This window comes from Notamacropus eugenii, chromosome 2 (genome assembly GCF_028372415.1).
Source record: "Notamacropus eugenii isolate mMacEug1 chromosome 2, mMacEug1.pri_v2, whole genome shotgun sequence".
Classification (NCBI taxonomy): Eukaryota; Metazoa; Chordata; class Mammalia; order Diprotodontia; family Macropodidae; genus Notamacropus; species Notamacropus eugenii.
Window position 1 is genome coordinate 385,239,270 of NC_092873.1, and position 24,207 is coordinate 385,263,476.

At 42.1% G+C, this 24,207-nt stretch overlaps 2 protein-coding genes across 17 annotated transcripts in view; one reads left to right on the top strand and one right to left on the bottom strand.

Moving 5' to 3' along the window:
- The window catches only part of DCAF8 (DDB1 and CUL4 associated factor 8), a 70,912-nt gene that overhangs the window by 17,177 nt on the left and 29,528 nt on the right, over positions 1 to 24,207 (bottom strand). For 12 of the 16 annotated variants that reach the window (XM_072647399.1, XM_072647405.1, XM_072647398.1 and 9 more), the window contains 7 exons: positions 19,123 to 19,195; positions 18,602 to 18,659; positions 18,033 to 18,140; positions 16,171 to 16,301; positions 8,968 to 9,087; positions 8,550 to 8,666; positions 5,795 to 7,990 (listed from right to left, as the gene is read on the bottom strand). In XM_072647399.1, the coding sequence (XP_072503500.1) occupies positions 7,874 to 7,990; positions 8,550 to 8,666; positions 8,968 to 9,087; positions 16,171 to 16,301; positions 18,033 to 18,140; positions 18,602 to 18,659; positions 19,123 to 19,195 (724 nt within the window). In that variant the 3' untranslated portion in view covers positions 5,795 to 7,873. Of the gene's footprint in view, positions 1 to 4,254; positions 5,692 to 5,794; positions 7,991 to 8,549; positions 8,667 to 8,967; positions 9,088 to 16,170; positions 16,302 to 18,032; positions 18,141 to 18,601; positions 18,660 to 19,122; positions 19,196 to 24,207 lie in introns of those variants that run through there. The other 4 variants (XM_072647401.1, XM_072647402.1, XM_072647403.1 and 1 more) reach the window with 3 other exon arrangements.
- On the top strand, positions 1,837 to 5,466 carry PEA15 (proliferation and apoptosis adaptor protein 15). Its single transcript, XM_072647409.1, has 3 exons — positions 1,837 to 2,008; positions 2,873 to 3,028; positions 3,338 to 5,466. The coding sequence occupies exons 1-3, from the start codon at positions 1,837 to 1,839 to the stop codon at positions 3,400 to 3,402; spliced, it is 393 nt and encodes a 130-aa protein (XP_072503510.1). The 3' UTR covers positions 3,403 to 5,466.

The following is a 24,207-nucleotide window of genomic DNA, read 5'->3' on the forward strand; positions in this document are numbered from 1 at the left end:
AGGATAGGCTAGAATGGGAAGGGTTAGTGAGGTAGGAAGGTACTGGGGGCAATGTTAAGATGTAGTTTTGTGGACAGCCTCAATTTAGGGAAGGCTGGTAGGAGGAGGAGAAAAAGTTGTGGTCATCTATACTAGATATCCTAGATTCTAGTATCTCATCCTTCTACCAGTCAATGCTGTTCCTAAGCCAGTCTCAAGAGGGATTCACACCTGCAAGAGTGGGGAAGTAGTTCTCCCTAATCTTTTAACTTTGTTCCAACCTACTACAGGCCCAGTTTTCAGGATCAGTGCCCTGGATCCTTACCTTCTTCCTCCTTTATTTGTAAGTCTCAATAAAAGAGGCATGGGGATCTAGAGGGAGTTTAATCTAGATCTGGTCCTTGCCTCTCTCCATCTCCTGAGACTTTGGAGAGTGGGACATGGGCAGATGATAAAGGGTTTCAGTGGATAAAGACTGGAGTAAGGACAACAGTAGGGTCCATGCATGAAGATCCAAGCAGGAGATTATAGGATCTCTTGCTTAAGAGTGGAAGAAACCCTAAAGGTCATTGAATTCAATTCCCTCAATTTATAGAAGAAATTTAGGCTAAAGAAGTAACTTGCTCGTGGTCACACAGGTAGCAAGTAGCAGAGCTGAGTTTCAAACCCAGACCCTCTGATCCCCAATCCTGTAAAAAATTACCAGCGCTGGATAAAGGCTGAGAGGAAATGTTCAGAGGTGTAGAGGGAGTTGATGTGTAGGAGGGGGATAGCAAGACAAACTAGAAAGAAGGGAGGCTGAACCAGAAAGGATGATATGGGGCTAGTCTATCCCCACCTCTATTCTGATACCACCTTAGAAACCCTTTCTCTCCACAACCCACCCCCAATGCCACCCAGCCAGCCTGGGAACTGGGCAGGGGGCCAGCACTAGCCGCTTGGTATTCCTGGGCGCGGGGGATATACAAAGGACCACAAAGCCTGGGAGAGAAAAGGGTGAGTGGGAGCTATGGGCCAGTCTGAGGAGATAAAGGCCCCTGCAGGGGGTGAGGGAGGAGATGAAGGGACCACTCCTCCCTGCCTTCCCCCATGGGGTTGAATGCAGTACTGAACACAGAGGGGCCATAACAGGGGGGCAGGCTTCCATCCAAAAGTGACTCAGTGGCGGGGTGGGGTACAGCTGGAGCTCCTAGGCCAGATCTCAGTGAGAAAGAGGGGCTTTCTTACCCTGTTTTGAGGGAATACTACCCTGGCAGAGGAAAGGGCCCAAGCTCCTTTGGAAGAGGATGGTAACTGGAATTCTTGGGTTTCTGTGCTGAATATCCCTCTCATAAGCCTTCCTTTTAGCCACTCTCAGTAGTTAGGCGATTTGGAGTGGGGGGAAGAGTAGACAGTGGGTGAGAAAGTCAGAAGCTAGGTTGTCATGGTAACCGCCTCCTCCATCATGGGAGCTGTTGCCAGAGTTACTGATGGGGGGGGGGGGAGGAAAAATGAGGGGTAGGGAAAGGGGTGTGTCTGTCTTTGTGGTCCCTTCCTCCAAATCATCTCCTTGCCTCCCACCTTCCTACAGCTCCTCCTCCTGGACATCTTTTCTCAAACAGTCAAGGCTTGGGCCTGCTTTTCCCTTAAGTACTTTCTGATTCTCCTTCCATCTCTCTATCCTCATGTACCTAGAAGACCTGAGTGTGGGGAGGGCCTCAAGGAAGTAGCTAAGGGCCATCTTCCCTTGATTCCCTTCTACTTCACCCAGAAGTAGAAGGGCTAAGCACATAGGTGGCTTGAGTGATCAATAAGGGCAATGAGATCAGCATGGCCTGAACCCTTTTTTCCTAGTTCAGTTCCCTGGAGCCTTCAACCATGGCAGAGTATGGGACCCTCCTACAGGACCTGACTGACAACATCACCCATGAGGACCTGGAACAGCTTAAGTCTGCCTGCAAAGAAGATATCCCAAGTGAGAAGAGTGAGGAGATCACTACTGGTAGTGCCTGGTTTCACTTCCTCGAGACCCACAATAAGTTGGACAAAGGTATGTATGTGTGTGTAGGTATGCACATATGTACCCTCAATGGAGATTAGGAACTTTAGGATGTCCCTAAGACCTCCATACTTAGATCAATTTCTGGCCATCTGCCTGCTGGGATTGAGGGGGCAGAAACCAATGGAAAAAGCATGAAGGAATCAGAAAGAATCCTTATGCTTGCCAGACCTGCCCAAGAAATGTTCTTTTAGGGGTGGGCTTGTCTACTTACCCTTCTTCTCCCTAAACCTCCCAGACTTCTGACCAGTCCTATATGAGAAATTTTCTTCAAGTATCATACAGTAGTTTCACACTGGAATTTCTATGGAGAAACACCTGCTGGTGCAGTAATGTGGGGCACATTGTGTAGGTGTGGGGAGCAAGGGTTCCTCCTCACCAGCTTAAAACCCTGACCCTGATATCTACCTTAAATCCATAATGATGCAGATATTTGACAAAGGCAGGGATGCTTTGTGCTCCCTAGCAGCAATGTGGTGCAGTGGAAAAGACCACTGTGCTTTATTAGGATGGTGGCTCCAGCCTTTATTAGCTGTGTCACCATGGACAAGTCACTTAACCGCTTGGAGCCTCAGTTTGCTCATCTGTGTGATAGTCACTCATAACCTTTAGTCACTGTATGAACTACCATCTTTATTACAACGTAATTACAATGATTTTTAGAGGTCCAGGTTCCCCTCAGCCCTAAAGCATCTTAAGATTCACCTGTCCTCAGAGCTACCTCCGAACACTTCCACCTTTCCCTGTCTACACTCAGTCATGGCTGTGACACCCAGAGGGCTAAGGGGGGCAGAGCAGAAGGTGGGGGAGGTGTGTGCTCTGCCAGCTCTGAGTTGCTTGCTCTCATCTTTCTAGATAACCTCTCCTACATAGAGCACATCTTTGAGATTTCGAGGCGACCAGATCTGCTCACCATGGTGGTTGACTACAGGACCCGTGTGCTAAAGATCTCTGAGGAGGATGAGCTGGACACTAAACTGACCCGCATTCCTAGTGCCAAGAAGTACAAAGGTAGGAGACACTGCCCCGTAAGTAGCCAACCTTATGCTGTCTTCTTCCTTTACCCTCCCATCCCTTTGCCTTCTACTCACTGGCAAAATCATCCTCTGCCCTTTCCTCTATCCTTAACTCCCTCCCACCACAGGATTCCTTGGGTACTGGGGATGTGCTGGCTCTCCAGATGCTTGGGTTATGGTTCCTGGCTTGGAGGAATAAAAGCCTAAAAAAACCAGGCAGGATCTTGTTTCCCCTCATTAAGAACCCATTCCCCATGCCCCGTAGCCACAGCCCTCCCTTGTTTCATCCCTTTCTTTCCCCCAGACATCATCCGGCAGCCCTCAGAGGAAGAAATCATCAAGCTGGCCCCCCCGCCAAAGAAGGCTTGAAGGAGGAGGAGGAGGAAGAGGAGGAAGGTTGGACCTTCAGTGGACCACCCCCATCCTCCTGGGGAGGGGGCAGGGGCAAGCACTGCACCACCACCCTCTACCCTACCTATTCACTAACCTGGTCTTAACCACTCCCAATTGTGTGTGTGTGCGCGCACGTGTGTGCGCACGCTCTGGCTGTCTGTCTGTCCGTCTAGCTCGCCTAGTCCCCCCGGGTGGGTGGGTGGGGGCAGGGTATGGGGTCTTAGTCCCCCCACTTTAGGGGCAGGTGGGGGCTATTTCTATGCAAATAGAAATCAGCACATTCCCCCTGCATCTCCCACTTCCACTCCCTTACCTCTCTATGCCCCCCACAAAAAGTCTAGGATTGGGGGGGTTGTCGATTTTTCCAAGAAATGAGGGAAGATGGGGATGAGGAAAACTTAAGAATGTTGAGGGATTGGGAAGGGCCCATTCAGGGCTGAGAAGAAAAGAAGATGTAAGGAAAAAATAAAGTAGTAATTCTAGGCAACTGTGGCCCAAGAGTGGACCTGAGCTCCCCACTAGGGGAAGGCTCAATGAAGGCTCAACACTGCAGTTGACCTACAGGGCAGACCCCCTCAATGCCCTCCCTCCATTCTCTAACAGGATGGAAGGGCATAAATAAACAAAACCCATTTCACTTTTCTCTAACCCACTTGAGATGGGTATAAGAAGTTCTCTAAAGCTGAAGCCCCTGTTTGCTTTCCATTCTAGAAAAGCAGAGGAAGTAGGAGGCCAAAGCTGAGGAAGGATGGCAGGGAGCCATCTTCCTTGCTCTTCCATTCCTCTTTGGCGACTGTTTCACAGTAATGCCCTGAGCCTAAGACTGAAGGGGATGTCCTCAATAAGTCCTCCCCCAAGAGAAACAGTCCTGCCCTGAACCTAAGGGACTGGACCTATGGCTTCCAATCCCCATCCATCCCCTACTTTCAAGGCTCATGACCCCACCATTGGCTAATGGGGACTTGCCCCTGTTACTTCAAACTTGGAATGCCCTCAGACAATAGACAAGGGGAGGGGGAAACTACAGTATTTTCTTTTGCACTAATCCTGTACCCCTAGGCAAGAGACCTGGCTCAGTCCGGGAGGGGGAGCACTGCTATCGCTCCTCCACTTGGCCCCATTTCCTGGCCCCTTGGGTTTATGGCCACTCCCTAGCCAAACCACTAGGGGGTACTGACCCCAGCCTATGGACCCCAAGATGCCCCTCCTTCCCTTGACCGTGCTAACTGTGTGTACATATATATTCTACATATATGTATATTAAACCCGCACTGCCATGTTTGCCCTTTTGTGGTTTCTAGCGTTAACTTATTGTCTAGGTAAGAACAGAGAGCTTGGGAGAAGGGGGTGGGGTGGGGGTTGGAATGGCATAGAAGGGCTGCCACATAGCCAAAACAGAAGAGAAAGCAATTTTTAAAAAAAGTCATATTCAAGCCTAGAGTTGATTTAGAGTAAGTTTTTGTGTCTGATGCTTCTAGGGAGGAATTAAGAGTAGAAAGTGAGACAAATAAGCCAGCTATTGGAAGAGGGAAGAAGCCAGAGGGCTGGAGGTTACCCATTACCCCAAATGCCCCAACTTCTATACCCATCTCCCCTGTCCTGCCACTGCTGCAGACACCTGCCTTAACAAACACCTTTACACGCTCCGCAGTTTTGCCTTAAGGACCTTCCTGAGACCCCTTAGTCCTATCTGGCTTTTCCCTAGGAGTTAAGGGGACACAGGTTCCTTTTCCCCAAAGCAAACAGGAGATTGGTGGGTTTGGAAAATGAGTTCTTACTTCCTATGTTAGGGGGTATATAATGTTGGGGTAGGAGGGGTGCCACCCTACCCTTAGCTGGGAGGGAACGAAGGCAGGGTCACCTTAGTTTTAAAATTCCCTGTCCCTTGGTTTCTCTTAAGACAGATTAAAAAAAATACTAACCTACCCTCCCACTATCCTGCACTGCAGTGAGAGTCACCCCATTTTCCTGTGCCCCTCTGTCTGCAGTGTGCACGGCCTTGTTCTAACCCTGGAATAAAGGTGATTGTACTGAATACAACCATGGTTCTGGAGTATCTATGAGAAGTCAGAACTCGGAGACTCATGAATGCCCCCTGTCACCAAATGATGCCTCTTTTGTGAATGTGGTTTTATTAATGACAGGGGTCTGGGTAACTGTAGGTGAAGCTGGAGCAGGTCCTTTTCATAAGCTTAGAAAGTGCCAGGCTGAGATTTGGGCTTTGAGGGTCTAAAAAACCTTTTCTGAGGCCACTTGTGAGAATTCCTGAGGGTAGAAAAAGGGGTCAAAGAGAGCCAGGCACTTTATGTAGAAAGGAGCAAGGGCCCTCAGTGAAGATCCCATATACCACACATGGCAGCAAAGAAAGTCAGAAAAAAAAGCTTTTACTGAGAGAAAATACAACAAACTCCAGAGTGCTTTATTCCCCAACCAACCCACTTTACCCTAGAAGCAATAAGGGACTCAGACCACTCAATTTTCCCTCACATCCTTCATGGGGGGTGGGGTGGTAGAAAGAATAGTTAACATCTGGCCTGAGAATTGCTGGGTCAAGTGTTAGAGAGAGAAGAGTCCAAGGACATCTTTATCCAACTCATCTTCTTCCTCAACTGGGCAGGCTCAAAGGGAGTTTTACTGCTCCAGGCTAAGGAAGTGTTCCCTAACTAGGCTTGGTGGAGGGTTGGGACTGAAGGAAGCACAGCCAGAGCAGCAAGAATACCCAGGGTCAGGGGCTTCGGGTCATAATTCCACTTTGATTACTCTTTATTCCCTGACCAAATGCCTAGGCAAAGGGACCCATCCCCAAACCATACGACTCTGCTACTGGCCAGTTCTTCCATAGGGCTAAGCCCTCCTGCTTGGTATCCCCAAACTGGGGGTAGGGGGAAGAGGAATCTGTGAAGTCTCAAAGTCTCACTGGCTCCTACTGGAAAGGGTGAAAAGAGGGGCTGGATGACATGTGGGCTGTGTGTGCTGGGGCTGGGTAGGTGGGTGGGTATCTGTGTCACTTAAGGGAAAAAGAAACAAGACTTTAAAGAGTGACAACCTCTCTAGGGCCCAGTCAAGTCATGCTTCTAATGGGTGTCTGGCATTCGGACCCAAGAGAAACAGATTCCCTGAACCACCCCACCACCCAACCCAAAAAATAAAAAACAACAACAAAAAACAAAGAACACCGAAACTGAGTAGAGGCAAGCTTTCAGGGGCTAAGGGAAGGATAGCATCCAAGTTGTAATGAGAAGCCCTGCCTATTTCTCATGGCAGCTGTGCTCTAAAGTTGGGGAGATTCCCCTCCTCCAGACTCCTAGGATCCAAAAAGAAAACCCCAAATAGGTATGTTGGGGACAAAAAGGGAAACTAACTCCACTTGTTATCCCCATCACTAATCCCACTCCCTTCCTTAAAACCCTCCCACCCAATCCCTTTATTGCATTCATAGAGAACATATATTTAAACCTTGACAATAATTTTAACTTGATGACATCCAAGTTTGATTTGCTTTTTAATATATTTATAGATATAAAATTAGGCCTCTAACAGTGATAGGGAAAGGGACGTCACCGCCGCCAAACATACATTTTCTTAAAAGTAACAGAAAAGTTAACATCCTTCCTATCCCACTTCCTCCCCCCATCCTCATCCCTCTCTCCCACCTCTTTGCCAGCCTCTTTTAGGTGGTGAGGTGGAAGATGAAAGGAGAAGGAAGGGGGCAAAATCAAGTGCAAAACACTGTGATATGTAAAGGAGGACAAAGAGGGGAAGAGGTGAGTGGGATAGTTGGGGCTTGGAGGCGGCAGTCCTAGTGGGGAGTGGAACTACCCTGAACAAGCAGGGATTGGGGGGAAGCGGGGAGAAAGGAGGAGAAAATGCAACTTTCCCAGGCTTTAAAAAAATAGAGAAAAAAAAAATCAAAAAACCTAAACCAAAGAGGAAGTGGCCCCTCCATTCCCACTCTGGCTTCATGGTGCTGAGCAGCCAAACATTCCTTGGCCTTCTCCCCCAAAGAAACAAGAAAGAGGAGAGGAAAAGTAACACTGCCACTCCCCACCCCCCACGAAAAAACCACACTAACACAACAGGCTCAAAAAAAAAAAAAAGACAGAAAAGAAAAGAAAAAGAAAAGATGTGGGGAGAGGCCATTTTTGCAAAGTCCCGTGCACCTCTCCACCTCTCCACCGAACGACATTCCTGGGCTCAACCCCCCACCCGCCCCTTGTGCATCTTAATGTTTTGTCTCCCTCCCTCCTCCAGTCTGTCCTTCCCCCTTGGATGTCTTTCTTTTTCTAAAGCAAAAAGTCCAAAGTGCAATGCTGCTGAATGTGAGGGCTTCAGGTGGGTCAGGAGAGGGGCAGCCTCATGCCCCCTGAGAAGCAGAGCAGGTTGGCAGGCTGGCCTCAGCTGCCTCCCCTTCCCTACCCCTCATCCCTCCCGAGGGAGTTCAGGGCTCTCAGGATGGCATGCACTGCACCCGGTCTGGGCCCTCCTCCTCGTCCGATGTGTCTGAGGAGCTGGGGGACTCATCTGAGTCTCCATCTGTGGCCCCGACCCCGGGCTCCCGCCAGCGCTGTTGGTGGGGTGAGGGGTTGTATTAGTGACTACCCCCAGGGCAGGCCCTTCAAATCAGGAAAGGGAACACTGGGGCCCACAGGAGTCAACACAAGATAAGGATCCAAGGATTCCAAACACCTTCCCCCCCTGCCCAACAACACTGCTATATGTTAGGAAGCTAGGAGCTCCTAAGATTTGAACAGGTAACTGAAATATAGCATCCTCCCTATACACCAAGAGACAATACTGCCATGTCCCTTCAGGGGAGAGGGAGGACATAGGTGTCAGCCTATGTCTATCTGGTGTTGGTTCTTGTTTGAGTACATTAGGGCTTTTGAAGGAAAATGCAATCATGTGGCTCTAGGGCAGGGCCAGGTAGAAGGGTGTTGGGGTAAGCAAGAGAAACCCAGCCTAGACCTTCTAAGTTTTTTCTCCAAAACAGGAGTAAGCGTTAGGAAGAAGATGGGGAGTAGCATTTTCTAACCTTCCTAATGAGGGAATCCAATTCATTTAAGAACAATGTTCTTGGGGAATAATAGGATAGAAGAGATCTTCCCCAATCCACTCCAACTTACCCGATGATGTCGTCTCTGCCTCAGGTGGTGCATGAGGAACCAGAGCATGTGGCTGTCAAACAGGTCAGTGTGATGCAGGCTGTCCTCATCCCGCTCCCGTTTGTTCTTCTTAATCACCTGGAACCCAAGAGAATGAAGCCTAAGTAGGAAGTACCTAGAGTCTTATGGCCTGACCTGGAAGACAAGACGTGTCATCTCCCAAGGGCCAAGGGAAAGAACTAAAAAGACAAGAAATGTGGTTCTGAATGTTTCTTCCAAAAGATTCTTCTTCCTACTCCCAATTATAGAGAGACCCAAACTGAGCTAGGCATAGGTGGAGAAAAGGCAATGGCAATAATACAGAAAAGGAGAAAGGCAGAAAACTGTTAGGACACTAGAGGATGGGAAAAGTGCTCAACTTTTGTGAGCAGTCACTTACATCCTTCAACCCAGTCAGCTCCGTGGAAGCCTCAGCAGTAGGTGCCCAGATCTTTACGTCATGGTCTAGACCACTAGTGGCAAGCACAGGCAGATGGGGGTGGGGCTCTAGACAGTTCACCTGGGAAGAAGGAAAGAACAAGCACTGGTTCAGGGTGTGAAGGAATGGAAAACTAGGCTTCAACACCACTGCTTGCTCTCCAATGACTCCTCTTTCTCACAAGGCTGGCAGACAGGCTTTACAGTGTTAAGGAACTGGACTGAAAGAGGTAAGGATATACCTATCCCCCCTAGCCTAAGCTAAATTCTCCCTCCATAAGGGTGAAACAGGACACCAAAAGATGCGCTAAGGTACTAAGGTTGAAGACTAGAGTTAATCCAGCTTTCCCCTGACATGTTTTAGTGATTTGACTCCACCCTAATTTAGCTGTCTGACCTACTCTCCTCAATGGCATCACTACCACAAAAGCATGGTCTAGAAGACCTAATCCAATCCATCAGAAAACTAAGAGAACTGTTTTGGCAGTTTTCACAAAGTGGTCCCCCTACTCCACAAAAAGATAGCAGAAGTGGATATAAGAACATTTCTTTAGAGCTGTTTACTCAATGAAAAGGAAGATACAAAGAGGAGATTGGGCTGGCGGAAAGGATTATCCTTTTGGCATCCCAAATTGTCCTTTCCTGTGACCTACATATATGGACCCAAAGACCCTCCTCTCTGCTAACCTCAACAGAACATAATCCTCTTGACCTTATTCTGACACAGAACAAATTCATGAGGTTCCTACAAACCTAGTCATGGTCACTTCTCTGTGTACAGCTACAAAGCAGGGCAGACGTGCACAAATCAAAAAAAACTGTTTCATTCATGTTTCTTTCTGGCTAAAGACTGCTCTGCCCCCTGCTGTCTAAAACTAAAATACCAGGCCCTAGTAACCAGGGTTACTCTTTTCCCTGATTGAGCAGGAGAGGAATGACCCCACCCTTCCCCAGAAGAGCTGGTCTTTTGGAAATTTCAAACTTGGAGTCAGATATGGGACAGGAAAATAATGTGGAAGGAAAATATGACTCTAAAATCACTTTGTGGACCCCCCTCAAACATTCCCCTACCCTTCATACTCATGCTTGCAGCTGGTTGTAGCAGTCTGAAGATCATCCACAAACAACCCCACCATACACAGTGTTGTCCACAGAAGTCTCAAAAAGCAAAGGGACAACCAAGGAAATCATAGGCCTGTCTACTAATTTCCTTTTAAGTCTTCACTCTTTAACCTATATTTTACAAAAAAAAAGAGGCTTAGAGAAGGGTTAGGCAACACAAGGGTAAGCAATGAAGCAGAAATCCATCCTACTGAGGCTAAAACCACCTTAGGATAATGGCTCCTCTCTTTTACTTAAAAAGAGGCAGGGAAGGCATCAAGTCCTAGTCCCACAGAGGGGAGGGGACCCTTCATTTTCTCTGCAAATATGACCAAAGGAAGATGGAGCTGGTCTGGTGTCATGCTCAAATACCCTCTTTTCTTCAGACAAGCTCTTCCTAACCACAACACTGTGAACTTTGCTTAAAAAAAGGCAATAACAGACGATTTCTTTCTTAAGTTCAGGAGTAAAGATCAAAAAGCTACTGAAAACAGACCATATTCCTGACCATGTAACAACAAGTTTAAAGTGAGGGAGGGTTAGACCTGTGGTCATCAGAACACACTTGTCGTGGTCTAGACTTTTCTGCCCTTCCTTTGAAGTGATGGGTATCTATAACCACTACCAAATGGCTTAAAGTGCAGTTTATCCAACTAGAATTCTTTGTACAAGTGGAAAGAGCTGTGGCCTTGATTACTGGGCTGAGTGGAAAGTCTGAGTTTAGAAAATGGTGCCAGGAATCCAAGGATTCCTCCTTGCCCTTATGCAGCTGAATGGTAGCAAAAATGTGTATTTAAAGACTAGGGTCAGAGACCTGCTTCTAGTCCTGGCTTAGGCATTAAATAACTACAAGACTCTGGACCTCTCTGGCCTCATCTGTAAAATGAGGTCTGGACTAGATAATCTCTGAAGTCCTTTTTCCAGTTACATTTTATGATAAGACTACTATAAAGTCTAATATTGCAGATACAGAATTAAGCCCCATGTCTAATGGCAATCATGTGACCCACTGCAAAAGGGGTAGATATACTCAAATAAATCATTTATCTTGTAGAGGGATTAGGGGCAGGGCTGGAAATAACCTTAATTTAGGTCCTCTGCCTTCTGCACTAAAAACTGAAATCACTGAACGAGGACTGATAAAGAAGAGGGGAGAGTCTTTTCCCTAAGAAAGTAACTCCAAAATTGATGTTTGGATTGTTTGTTTCTTCCCGTACCGGCTGATCAGAAAGTGACCTATCTGCATTAAAGCTGTTATCACTAGTTGCTGAGCCTTGTCATTTTGGAATGCTAACAGAGATGAAGAAAGCTCTAAGTCTGGAAAGTCTCAGCTCATTTCATCTCTTTGGAAATGATCTCAAGGAGAGAGTTTGAGGTTAAGGGAGAATAACAATTTTCCCACTTCACTCCAAATAAAAATGTCAAGTCCTTCTGCTGCCTTCTAACTACAACTCCTTCTTTGAGATTTGTTTTTGCTAGTGGTCCGCTTTTACTTACTGCAGGTGGTAACCAATTTTGCCTCAGACCTGAGCTCATTCTAACAGGACAAATACTGAGCTCCCTACCCTCTACCTCTTGGAGGCAGTTAGGGGAAGGGAAAAACTAGACAGATGAAGTAAGTTTCCAGCTTCAGCATTTCTGGCTGTATTCAGGCCTTAGGGGCACTGGGTCCCAAAGCAGTCCCAGTGGTTCAGCTGAGGCAAGAATAAAAATTCTAAGCAATCTCTTATTAAAGTAATAATTGTGTCATGGAAAGAACAGTAAATCTAGAACCAGAAGACCCAACTAAGAATATTGGCTTTGTTATAGAACTAACATACTTTCTCTGATCTTTGAAAAGAAAGTATACTTATACTATCCTGTTTCAGAGAGCTGAGAGAAAAGCACTTTATAAAACATTAAAGCTGTATAAATGTGTGCAATTACTATAATACTTCAATGAATTTGTTTTCATTAATATATTCCTTCCAACAATGCAAGTACAAATCCATCTACACTTTCTCATCTTATGTGATTTGTCCATGCTCCCATAAATCTTCCACAAAGCATCCATCCCTGGCCTGGAGGGATGGAGGTGTCTTCCTCTAAGTCTTGTGAAATTGTGGGCATCAAAGATGCAAAAAGGCTATCCAGTAGTTACCACTCATTCTCATATGAGTGTCCCATGTTTTTTCCCATTCATATATTTCTTCAATAGTAATTTTTTTTTTTAAAGCACATTGTCTTTAACAAATTGCAGCCTATTTACATCTGCCATTGCCCTAATCTAACATTTTGATTCCTTCAAGAAGACTGTGGCACTACATGATTCATCACCATAAAGCATCACTAGGAGATTGGTTTTTAAAATTGACTTTTCTATTTGGGAGAAGCTTTGGGTCATTGAGAGAGCAGCACAATATCCTAAATGCAATCTAATCACTCTCTTCTATAAATCCTATGGGTATAGTTCACTATCCACCTGTATTTATCCAAAATACATGTACTGATGGACCAGCTCTATGAGCCATTGTGCCAACTACTGAACAATCTGGACAACAGGCATTCGTATGTGAAGAGTTAGGCTGAACTCACCAGAGTGACTACAGATCTCATTTAGGAAACTCTGCAATGGTCCAGGGCATAATTCAATTGGCATGTTATCCACAAACAAAAGCATCTAGAGGGAAGTTTTTGTCAATTTGTACTCTTAGCTGGCCATTTTTCCTAACAGTCCGTGTCCATTTCCAAACATCTGTGGGGGGCATATCTCCCATTTTATACCTCAAATGATAGTAATAATCAGATCACTGAATGAAATAAACTATGTTGTTGCACACACCAAGGAATATGTTATGATCTTCCCTTCTGTATGGAATACACCATCAGAGAGTTTTCAAGCATATATTTTTTCTCTACCAAATCAAATGCCTTTTTAAATTAAACCAACAAGCAATAAGCAATCGTAGATTCTTATATTCACTGTGCCTTTCAATCAACAGTGTGACTAAAGCTATAGTTTATCAAAAAATATTTTTTGAGAATGACTATGCCCAGTTCAAATTTTTTTTTCAAGGATGTCCTTAGTACACGCTTAAGCAATTCTTAAATATTTTAGAGATGAAGTAGTCATCATATGGCTAGGTCATAATAGATAACTTCTTCATCATTTTTGGCAATAGTAACGGTTTTTTTCTAATTGTTCGCTATCTTCCCCTATTTCAGATTTCTTGAAAATCAATCCCTCAGCACTCTCAAAACTGTGATTCCCACATAGACCTCCTTCATATTGTTGATCTAGTTTAGTGACAACTCCTATTTTTGTTTCCATGTCATTTCTATTTCTTCATGTAACTGCATCAGGAGCTGTGACTCTGACTCCAAATTTGGTGGTCCTGCTGTCAATGATGAAAATACTGTTGTAGAAACCTTAACAGATCTTTTCCATTAACAATCTGTTTGCTGTCCTTCAGGTTTCACTTCTAAATGTGCTTGTGATAATCTGGCTGAACTGGCTTAACTAATTTTCCCCTCTACCATTCCTTGCTCTTTCATGAGTTGAAAGTGCTCAAAATCCTTCACTATTCTTTGGAGTAAGATTTTATAAATGAATTTATATTCTAATCTCATGTTGCATTTGAATGCTATGCTTCTCTGACTGGGAAAGAGACCGAGTGTTTGCTGACTAAGGTAGTTCCTAGACTCTTCTGGCCTTGCTGTGGTGATTGCTACATAGGCTAAGCTTCCAGAGAAAACAGTCATCATCTCTATTAATGGCTACTCCCTTATCCACTTTCCATTTTCTAGTCTCAATATGCTTTTTAAAGTCAGGTTTAATAATATCTTTTAATAATTAATAAATCATTCTTTAATAATATGCAAATTCATTTCATAATTGTTTTTCTAATTTGGTATATTAATTGTAATCTTTACTCCAACAGTTCAGTAGTTTGACTACACAGAAAGCAGAGTTGAAAACAATGTCTGTATCAACAATCAGTCATTCTTTAGCTGTTAAAACAGTTCATTTCAATTTTGTGAGGTTGTTCAATGCTTATCAGTGTCCAGTGATTCTTGTCCATCTTCTTGGAAAAAACATTTCTGACATGCTAGAACAAGGCTACCAAAGCAATCTAAAAATTTTTATTCTTCTTTTGTATTTTGATCCTGAGCCATATTTCCAACATTTTTTTTTGGTCACACACCCTCCTCTCTCCAGACTCACCTTTTCATTATAGGCACTGGGAATACTAAAAATATATGTGATCTTATAAAAGTTTTTATAGAATTTCACTAACTCCTAATCCTCTGCAACAGATGTCTGTGCATAAATTATCTTTTTTTTGCTTATATTCATCATAAACATGGGGGGGAAAAGCATGGGATAACATAGAGATGAACAAATATCCCATGAAATATTTCTTGTTGCCTCTAACAAAACCAACTCCATCAGTTTCTTTATTTGTACCTTCATAGAATGCCCGTAAACCTTCTACTTAAGAGATTACTTCTTGATATCGTTTGGTTTCATTTATAGTGATAATGTCAATATTGATAAGGTCCAAATCCTCCAGTCAACAGATAAATGTTTATGGGTGGCCTAAAACCTGTGATTCTTAGCACGTTCTCCCTCCCTTCCTACAACTCCGTTTTTACCAATAAAGAATCTGAAGGGTGTTGCACAGACCTGAGGGACATTTTTTTTTTTTGGAGGTTTCTACAGCCAAAGAATATACCACCTATTACTAGGTCAGCATACTGGTGCCACGCTGCTCTATACTTAACTAGGCTGGTCCACAAAAAAAGTTTGTTACTGGGTCTATGCAGAAGCCTTTCTAGAACCTGACAGAAATTGAGTTCTGCTGGCATTGCCTTCAAGAACCCAGAACCTCCAAAGGAGACAGTATAATTGGAGTGTAACTTGTAGATCCACTATTATAAATGAACAAGATCAGGTATCACTCCAAGTAAGCCTGGAGATATTTGGAGTCTGCTAAAATAGAAGCATATGATAAAACATGCTGAAGGGCCATGGGAGTCAAACAGGATACAGGTCAGTTCTTCTCAGCCACCCATGTTTCAAAACACCAAGATTGTTATCACTCCTCACCACTAGAGTTAGGGGTCTCTTTAGCTTTTAAAAAGTTCTGGGTAGTCAGGGGTGAGCTTAGTAGTTAACTTTCTTTCCAATACTACAAATTCCTTTTGACATCCATAACACTCAACCCATAGTCAGACAATATAATCTAAAACTGAAAGTGGCTGGAAGAGTTCATTTGGTCCAAACTCACATTTTATTGATAGAAAACTCAGACTCTGAGAGCTGTGAGTAGGGCAGGGATTCAAATTCAGGTCATTTAACTCTAAATACAATGGTGTACTTATTTAGCTTTTCCTTCTGAGGTCTCTCTCTCTCTCTCTCTCTCACACACACACACACACACACACACACACAAATACACAGGAAGGAAGTGAAAAGGATATAACCAATGAGATAACTATTTCTTCCATCAATGTTTCTGGAATCACATTTTTCTGTCCTAACTCTACATAAACTTTATTGTATTTAAATGTATTTATGTAAAGTAAGAAAGAGGTAGCAGAGAACAGATCCAGTAACACTATACTAGAGGACAAGGATTATTATACTAGGTTCCTTGACATTAGCTCCCTTATTAGAAAATACAAAGGTTTAGCTTTAGGCTGTGGTGAGATGACTGCACACACCTCCAAATCACTTTTTTTCTTGGGAAAAGCTAGTGCTACAAAAAGTTGTTGCACATGGGTAAGAGGATATTTGTTAAACATGGTTCCTATTTTCTTCTGGAGGACCCTGTCTTAAAGGAAGCAGAGATCTAAGAGAAAGTTGAAGGAAAAAAGAAGAATAAGAAAAACCCTACAGAAACAGAGCAAGGTTGGCACATCATCAAATACCTCAGCACCTCTTAGCTACTTTGTCTTGTATTTTAGTTGAAAGGACCCCTGGGAGACAACCTTGCCACAAAGAGGATGTTATGTACTACCTATACCCACCTTAATGGTTGAGGGGCTGGGGAACCAGCCAGACCCACCACACCACACTCACCACGCCTCCCTTGTCCCCTTCCATGAACTGGATGATCTGGCAGGACGATTTCTCCCAAAGGAAGATGTGCCCACAGTCGCTGCCGCTCACCACAAATTCACTCTTAGGACCATAGAAATTGACACCTTTCACTGAAATGCAAAATGAGGGGAAAGATTCCCATATGAGGGTTGGCACCAAGCCTGTATCCATCTGCCTTGCTCAGAGCAAAATGCCCAGATATTCCAGCTCATGTTCCCCACTCAGCACCAGCACTAGTTCTAGCTCCGCTCTGGGCCAATGGATCTTTTCCATTTATAAAGAACTCAAGTGAGCACATGCATATAGCAAATGACCACAAGAGAGGGAACCACCCTAGACCCCAGAGCTTATTTTTATTCTTCCAAACAGCCACTCTTGGGGCAGGTACTTGGTAATCCATAATCAAAAAAATGTTACAGTTGGGAAGAACTGTACAAACTATCCCAATCCCTCATTTAACAATGAGGTAATAGGGAGTATGGTTTGCCCAAGGTCACACAGTTTTTAAGTGACAAAGCTGGGATATGAATTCTGGGTTCCTGAGTCCACGTACATTATATGCTCCACTACACTACAATTTCTCAGTACCAACCTTAATCTGTCCAATTTGACAATTCATGCAGGATAGACATTATTAGCCTATTTGGTTATCTACTCATGGGTCTACCCAGGTTTATTTACAACTACATGGGTGTAATTGTTCTATACCTTAGGAACTCACTGAAAAACCAAAAAAACCTGATCACAAAAAAATGCTTTATCAATATTTTCAGAATCATCAACTTCCCCAAAGTTGAACAAACAAATGATGAACATTTGTTTCACAGGCACCAGGAGCATTTAATCTCAACTGATACTGAAAATCAGAAGGAAAAAAAGAGAACTGTATTCTCTGTATTTAATAGGAGAGGTCAGGAATCTGAATTGCTATAATCAAGTTCTATAGCTGCCAATATTTTAGGCTGGTATCCTTGCTGTCCTTTCTCTGGTAGACTGAGATCTGTACTAAGTCCTGCCAGTGCTAATAAAAATAACACAGCTGAATGACCTAAGAATATCACACTCAACCTTACAGCATCCAAGACAGATATAACTTCTAGGTCAGGTGTGATAGTAACCAACAGAATAGATGTTAATTTTCAATGGCACTCAGGGTTCTATGAACATCCATGATAGAAAGAGTGCTGGACTTAGGAGTCAGGAACACCTGGAATCAAATCCTATATCTGACATTTTATTAGCTGCACAGCCATGAGCAACTTACTGTTCTAAACATTCATTTTCTCATCTCTAAAATTAAGATATGACCTGTGGTATCTCACAGATGGTTGTTGGGAGGTTCAAATGAGATAACTTATGCAAAGCATTACATAAACGCCAACTGTGATCATAACCCTATACCCACCACTCACCACCTGCTCTCCCCTTTCACATGACTCAACAGGGTTGTTGTTCAACATTGCCCCCAAGTTCCCTCTACTTTATGCATCACTGACTAGTACATCCAGGTGGGTTTCCTACAATCCCCATGTGCCAAAATGAAAGGAGTCAAAACCTTGGCACAAAAATTTGGACAAGTTGCAAATTTTGTTCTATGACTTTCTGTATCAATAGTTAAAAGGATTCCCCCAGGTTCCTCCACAAACTGTATAAGCCTCTCCTCTAAGAAACCCTTTGAGCTTCATTTATCCTGAATACTATGACCCAAAGAGATCTCCATTCTATGTGGAAAAGCCCTTCACACTGACAGGAAGAGAATTCTGGTAGCTCTCTACTCCAGGTCCTGTAGATGTTTAACTCCCCACAGAAACAGTAAGTATGGCACATATGTCAGTTTTTACCTGTAGCATTATTTCGGTGCCCCTTATATCTCTTGATGTACTGGGCACCATCGCTGTGAGAAGAGTTGAAGAGATAAATGTCTTCATCATTGTAACTGGCAAGGAGCTCTGCCGGAAACAAGGGTATAATGATGAAGGCATAGGAAGAAATCAGAATCATGAACTGGAAGACACTTTCCTATTATATGCACCACACTGAAGATAGTGACCTGATCATGTGCCTAGGGCATACTACCCACAGAAAGCAGAGGTCTCAGAAAAATAACAGCTACTAAGTGAGAACTAAGTTATGTACATTAAGAACCTGAAAGGTGAAGGCAGTTATGCCTTGGGCTTGGCTAGGTACAACCATGACCTGCATACTCTTCAGGACCCCCTTGCATCTGAGCAAAGGAATTTTGTTTCCCTTTGATTTTAACATATATGTGAATGTGTTCATTGTCAGAATTCCCAACAGCTCCACCCAGAGTTGTGACAAAGTGTTATGCTCCAAAAAGAATATGCTTCTCATTTTCAACTGTTCCCTGGAGGAGTCAAGTTAGCCTAGAACCTGGTCACTGCCCACATACCTGTGCCATCATGGCTGTACACAAGACAGGTGATGTTTGCTTTGGACTCACTATTTACCTGCAACAAAGAGCAGACAATGACATCCAACCATCCGTCAAACTTCTATACCTTTTCAGGAAAATATATTTCCTTTTCAATTTCCCCTAAAATAATTACCCCTCAAAGAGGGACTGCAAACCACTGAAATGTGGCCTGCCATCTCTTATTAAAAGGACTTCCAAGGCTCACAGCAAAGGAACCGCTGAATTAGAGGATAATGAAATTTAATCTAAGAATCTAAGTTCTGTTCTTGGATAAAATTAAAATGGATACAGGTTCTCCTAGTTGAAAGGGACCTCTAGACCAACCTAAATTTTAACAAGAATCTCCTTTACACTATATTCAACAAGTTGTCTTTCATTCTTCGCTTGAAGAACTCCAGCAAAGGGAATTCACTACCTCCTAAGGCAACTCATTCCCTCTTTGAACAGTCAAAGTGAGTCAGGTAAGCCTAAAGCCAACAATTCATCATAGACTTTACCAGGTGATGAGGACAAAATTTCTTCAGCACACCATTATTCTCATTCTCATCAATTTTACGCTGGTCATAAATCCTGTGGGAGGAAAAACCAAGAATTCAATTTGCACACATGGCTGCCACTGCATTGTATATTTCCTGGAAATGGGGACAGTTATAACAAATTCAAAGAGTAACAGACACAGAGAGAGGCAGAAGGAATGGTCCCTACATGAAGCATTACTTACCAAAGACTAAGTCAAAAAGCAGCCAGTGATAACATTATCTGGGTGGCAAGATCAAAGACAGAGGAAAAAGTCCCAAAGACAGAAAAATATTTATAGCTGCACCTTTTTTATTAGCAAAAACAAAACAACAACAATAACAACAACAAAAACCTGAGGGGAAAAAAGCTGAACAAATTATGTAAAGAATACAAAGAATTCAGAGAAACTTTGGAAGATTTGCAAGAATTGATGCACTGCAGTAAGCAGAACCAGGAGAACAATTTAAATGACCACAACAGTGTAACAAGGGATACAACATGGAGAGACTTCAGCCCTCTGATCAATGCAATGACTAATCATAATTTCAGGAGACCAATGGTGAAATACTTCTACTGCTTTTTTGATAAGAAAATGATGGACTAAAGGTCTTCCTGAATGAGGCATATATTTTCAGACCTGACCAATGTGTCATTTTGTTGGAATAAAGTTATCTGTTATAAGGAAGAGCTCTACAGGAGATGGAAAGGAGCCAAAGTGAAGTAACAGTGATGTGTGTGTGCATGTTTTATAGTATGTGTGTACATATGTATGTACTGTATATATGTGTATCTATATATATGTGTGTATATATACATATATATTTATATTTACATGAATGAAAAGGAGTAACAATAAAACTTTTTTTCCCAAACAGAAGTAGAATATCCCCATACACTGGTACTATATTTTGCAATGTGTGCAGTCCTTTCAAATAGCCTCCTCTTCCTTTTCTGTCTATCCAAATCCTAGTTACCCTCAAAGGCCCAGTTTGTCCCACCTTTTCCAAGGAGTCTTTCTCAACTATACCAACACAGAGTTCCCTAACTTTTCTCTGAACTCCTATTGTACTTCTAATCTATGCTACTCATTTGATTTATATACTACCTAGCACTGTCCTTTCTATAATTTTCTATAACTGCCTTCTTAAGAGAAGAATTTATGTCTGGTTCACCTTTTATTCTCATTATGGTACTTAGCACTGTGATACACTGCACATAATAGATGCTCCATAAATATTTGTGGCACTTTTTCAAAGTTGTAGCTAGATTCATATTTACTACACAGATCTCTGCAGAGTTTGCTACCCAGACATAGCCTAACTCTCTCTCCAACTTTCAAACATTCCTAAACTAGCCTAAGGAATATAGTTACACAAAGACTCATTGATAGCTACCTCCTCAATCTAAGAATTTTTTTCCCCTTTACTTGCCACAGCCTCCACAAAGTCCTACTCCAGTGCCTTATTATGGCCTAGATATGATCCTGGATTAATGAAGGTTATACCAGTTGAGTGTAAATGTAAGTTCTACCATGCTGGGAAGGCTTCAAGTATGGTCCCACTGACAGACAGTATCTGCTTAACTACATTCAGCCTAAGTACACAGAGCTTTATTACTAGCAGGCTGGCCAGTAGGTGATGAATTCTTCAGTCACAGAAACTCATGAAACAAAGAAATAATTCTCAGTCTTATGTAGCCCTCCTCAGTTTCATCAGAGATAGCGGCAAAATGGCAGAAAATGGCAAGAATGACTCAATTTTTAGACTACAATTATTAATTTAGCCACTGGAAATCTAAATATAAGATCCTAGTGATCAAGTAGATATTATACTGGCAGAAATGATTCATATTTACCTTGACATTTTTGCAATAAATGAAACCAGAAAACAAAAGGAAGTTGCAGAAGCTATTATGGAGATAGTGATATTTGAGGTACAAACCCAGAAGAAAAGCTCCAAAATACTGACAAGCAAAGCTTCAATGTAAAACACAGCTGGGCACAAAGTCAACTAGAATTCCTGGAAGAGAGGAAGTATGAGTTTAAAAAAGAGTTTCAAATTGTTTTTTAAAAATGAAATGAGAGTAGTAGAATAAAAAAATTTAGGAAAAAAAATGAGAGCTTTGGAAGAACTGGAAAGGAAATTAATAGCTTGGCACACTTGTGCAAAAACAAACTCCCTGAAAATGAAAATGGACCAAATAGAAGCTGACTGACTCCATGAGACAACAAAAATGTTAAAACAGGATCAAAAGACTGAAAAAAAAATGGAAGAAAATGTAAGGTATCTCATAGCAAAATCAAGTGGCCTGGATCGAGAGGTAATTTAAGAATCACCAGATTATTTAAAAACTATGACCAAAAAAGAGCTTACATATCTTCAAGAAATCATTAAAAAAAATGCACAGATTTTTGCAAAGAAAACTATCAAGTACCAAAAGAAATATTAAGAAATTTACCAGTTACCTCTTGAAAGAACTTCCAAAATGGAAACTCCCAGGAACATTATAGTCAAAATCCAGAGCTTTCAGGTCAAAAAAAAAATATTGCAAGGAGCCAGACAGAAAGAATTCAAACATTAAAGAGTCATGGTCAAGGTCACACAAGATTTAGCAGCTACCAACTATATTAGGAACAAAGAGCTTGGCACGCAACATTCCAGAAGACAAAGGATATAAACTTATAAACAAGAATAACTTACTCAGCAAAACTGGATATAATCCTACAGAGGAAAAAAATGGACCTCTAATAAAAAATAAAATAGAGGACTTCAAGCCTTGCTAATGAAATGAGCAAACCTGTTTAGGAACTCTGAAGTATAAACACAGGAGTCAAGAAAAACATAAAAAGGTAAACATGAACAATGGTAAGGGACCAAGCAAGGATAAACTGCTTACATTCTAATATGGAGTGATGACATTTTCCCTCTAAACCCTATCATCCTCAGGGGTCGTTGAAAGAGTCTAATTAGAAGGCCTAAGGGTGGTTCTTTTATTTCCTGATAATTTTGGAGGAAGGGAAAGAAGGATTTATTAAGTGTGTACTATGTGCCAGATGCTATGCTAAGTGCTTCACAAATATTGTTTCATTTGATCCTTACAACAACCCAAGGAGGTAGATACTATTATTATCCCCATTCACAAATGAGAAACTGAGTTAAGACAGAGGTTAAGGGAGTATCGCAGGTTCATACAGCTACAAAGTATCTGAGGTTGGATGTGACTCCACTGAGCCACCTAGACGCCTCTGTAAAGGGATACAACGATGGGGAAGGGAGAGGGCTAGGGAAAATTATCTCACATAAATTTGGTACTCAAGTTGAAATCTATATAAGCAAGAAGAAAGAGGTAGGGAAAAAGTTCCTGACCCCTGAACCTCATCCTCATCTAAATTGGTCAAAGGAGAGAATACACACACATAGAAGCAGAGAAATATATCTCACTCAACAGGGGAAAAAGGGAGGGCAGCTTAATGGAGGGATTAGTTCTAAGCAAAAAAAATTCTAACTAAGGATGTACAAAAACATTTAGAGTTTTTTTTATGCTAGCAAAAAATTGGAAATTGAGAGACTTCATTAACTGGGGAATGGTTGAACAACTTATATAAATGTGAAAGAATACTATTATGCTATGAAATGATGAAAGGAGTAGTATCAGAGAAATCTGGAAAGACTTATAGAAACTAGTACAGAGTAAAGTGAGTAGAACCAAAAGAATAACGTATATGACAATAATATTGTAAAGTAAACAACTCTGAAATTAGAAACCCTGATCTTTGTAATGACTGACCATGATTCCAGATATCTCACGATGAAGCATGCTACTTACTTTCTGACAGACAGGTAAAGGACTCAAAATATATGAGACATTTGGGGGATGGGGAGAAGGGGGATAAAGATTTTGTAACAGGGGTTTTGTTTTTTTTTTTCTCCATGGAGGAGAAATAGGAGAGAAAGCAGTTTTTGTTATTAAAAAGAATTTATTTTAGAAAATACAATGCTACTTCCACCTTTAACTTGCCTTTTAGGTATGCTGTTATTATGAATAAAATATAGGCTTCCAGAGGGGAAAAAAAGGAAGTTGAAGCTAAATGGAAAGATGGCATATAGATTTCTCCTAGGAGTTCAGAGGCAATTAAAAACAGTGAGGACAAGCCAGCCCTTATATAGTTCTTTAAGTTATTTTGGAAAAAAAAAAAAACACCATGAAAACAGTTGTGACTTATCCACCAGTATCTGTTGAAGGGGATGGCACAGAGAAACCTGACAAAGAATTTGGTAAGAGCCTTCAAATTAAATCAAATTCATATGATGCTAACTCAAAGATGCAAATAATAAAATACTTTATGGAGCTTACCATTTATAAAAAAAGCATCTTTTTCTAAAAAGCAAAATGTTGCCATAAAGCTCCCCTCCAACAAGGTTTTTCTCAAGCATATATCAAAAATCATACAAGATTTCTTAAAAGATCTAAGAGAATTTCATTTGATAGCACTAGCAAATCAGATTTCCCCCCTAATAAATTGGTTTTGCTAACTTTTCTCTTCCTTCTTTTCTTATAAATATACTTTTATTATAAGGGATGGTTTTGGGGAAGAAAAGGAGAAATAAAGGGAGAGAGAATATGGGCAACGTAAAAAAACAAAAGATAAATAAAAGTGTATTTTTAAAAAGTAAAAATAAATCAAGCAAAATATGACAGATGTCTTATTCCCAATAAAGGCATTTACCACTGTTAGTGAAGATATATGGTACAAAATTCAAACTGATGAAGTTATTTCTTTTACAGATGGGAAAGTTTCTCAGGTATCCCTGATTGTGGAAGATACCTTTTTGACTAAATCAGGTCCTAGAACACTGGACAGCTCCTAAATGAGACTCAAAAATCTCAAGAGTTTGGCTTACTTATTCACCAAGAGGAAGAAAAATGTGTGTCTGAATTATGATAGTGATTTAACATACTATGGATGGCATATAAAACCAGTTCATATATCTTGGACAGAGAGACCTCATGCACAATGAATAGGACCAAGAACTGGGAAAGAGGTAAAACGAAGGCTAAGAAAT

Coding starts and splice junctions, on each gene's coding strand:
- PEA15 (XM_072647409.1), top strand. CDS start 1,837: ATGGCAGAGTATGGGACCCTCCTACAGGACCTGACTGACAACATCACC. Junction 2,009..2,872: donor CCACAATAAGTTGGACAAAG/GTATGTATGTGT, acceptor TCATCTTTCTAG/ATAACCTCTCCTACATAGAG. Junction 3,029..3,337: donor TAGTGCCAAGAAGTACAAAG/GTAGGAGACACT, acceptor TCTTTCCCCCAG/ACATCATCCGGCAGCCCTCA.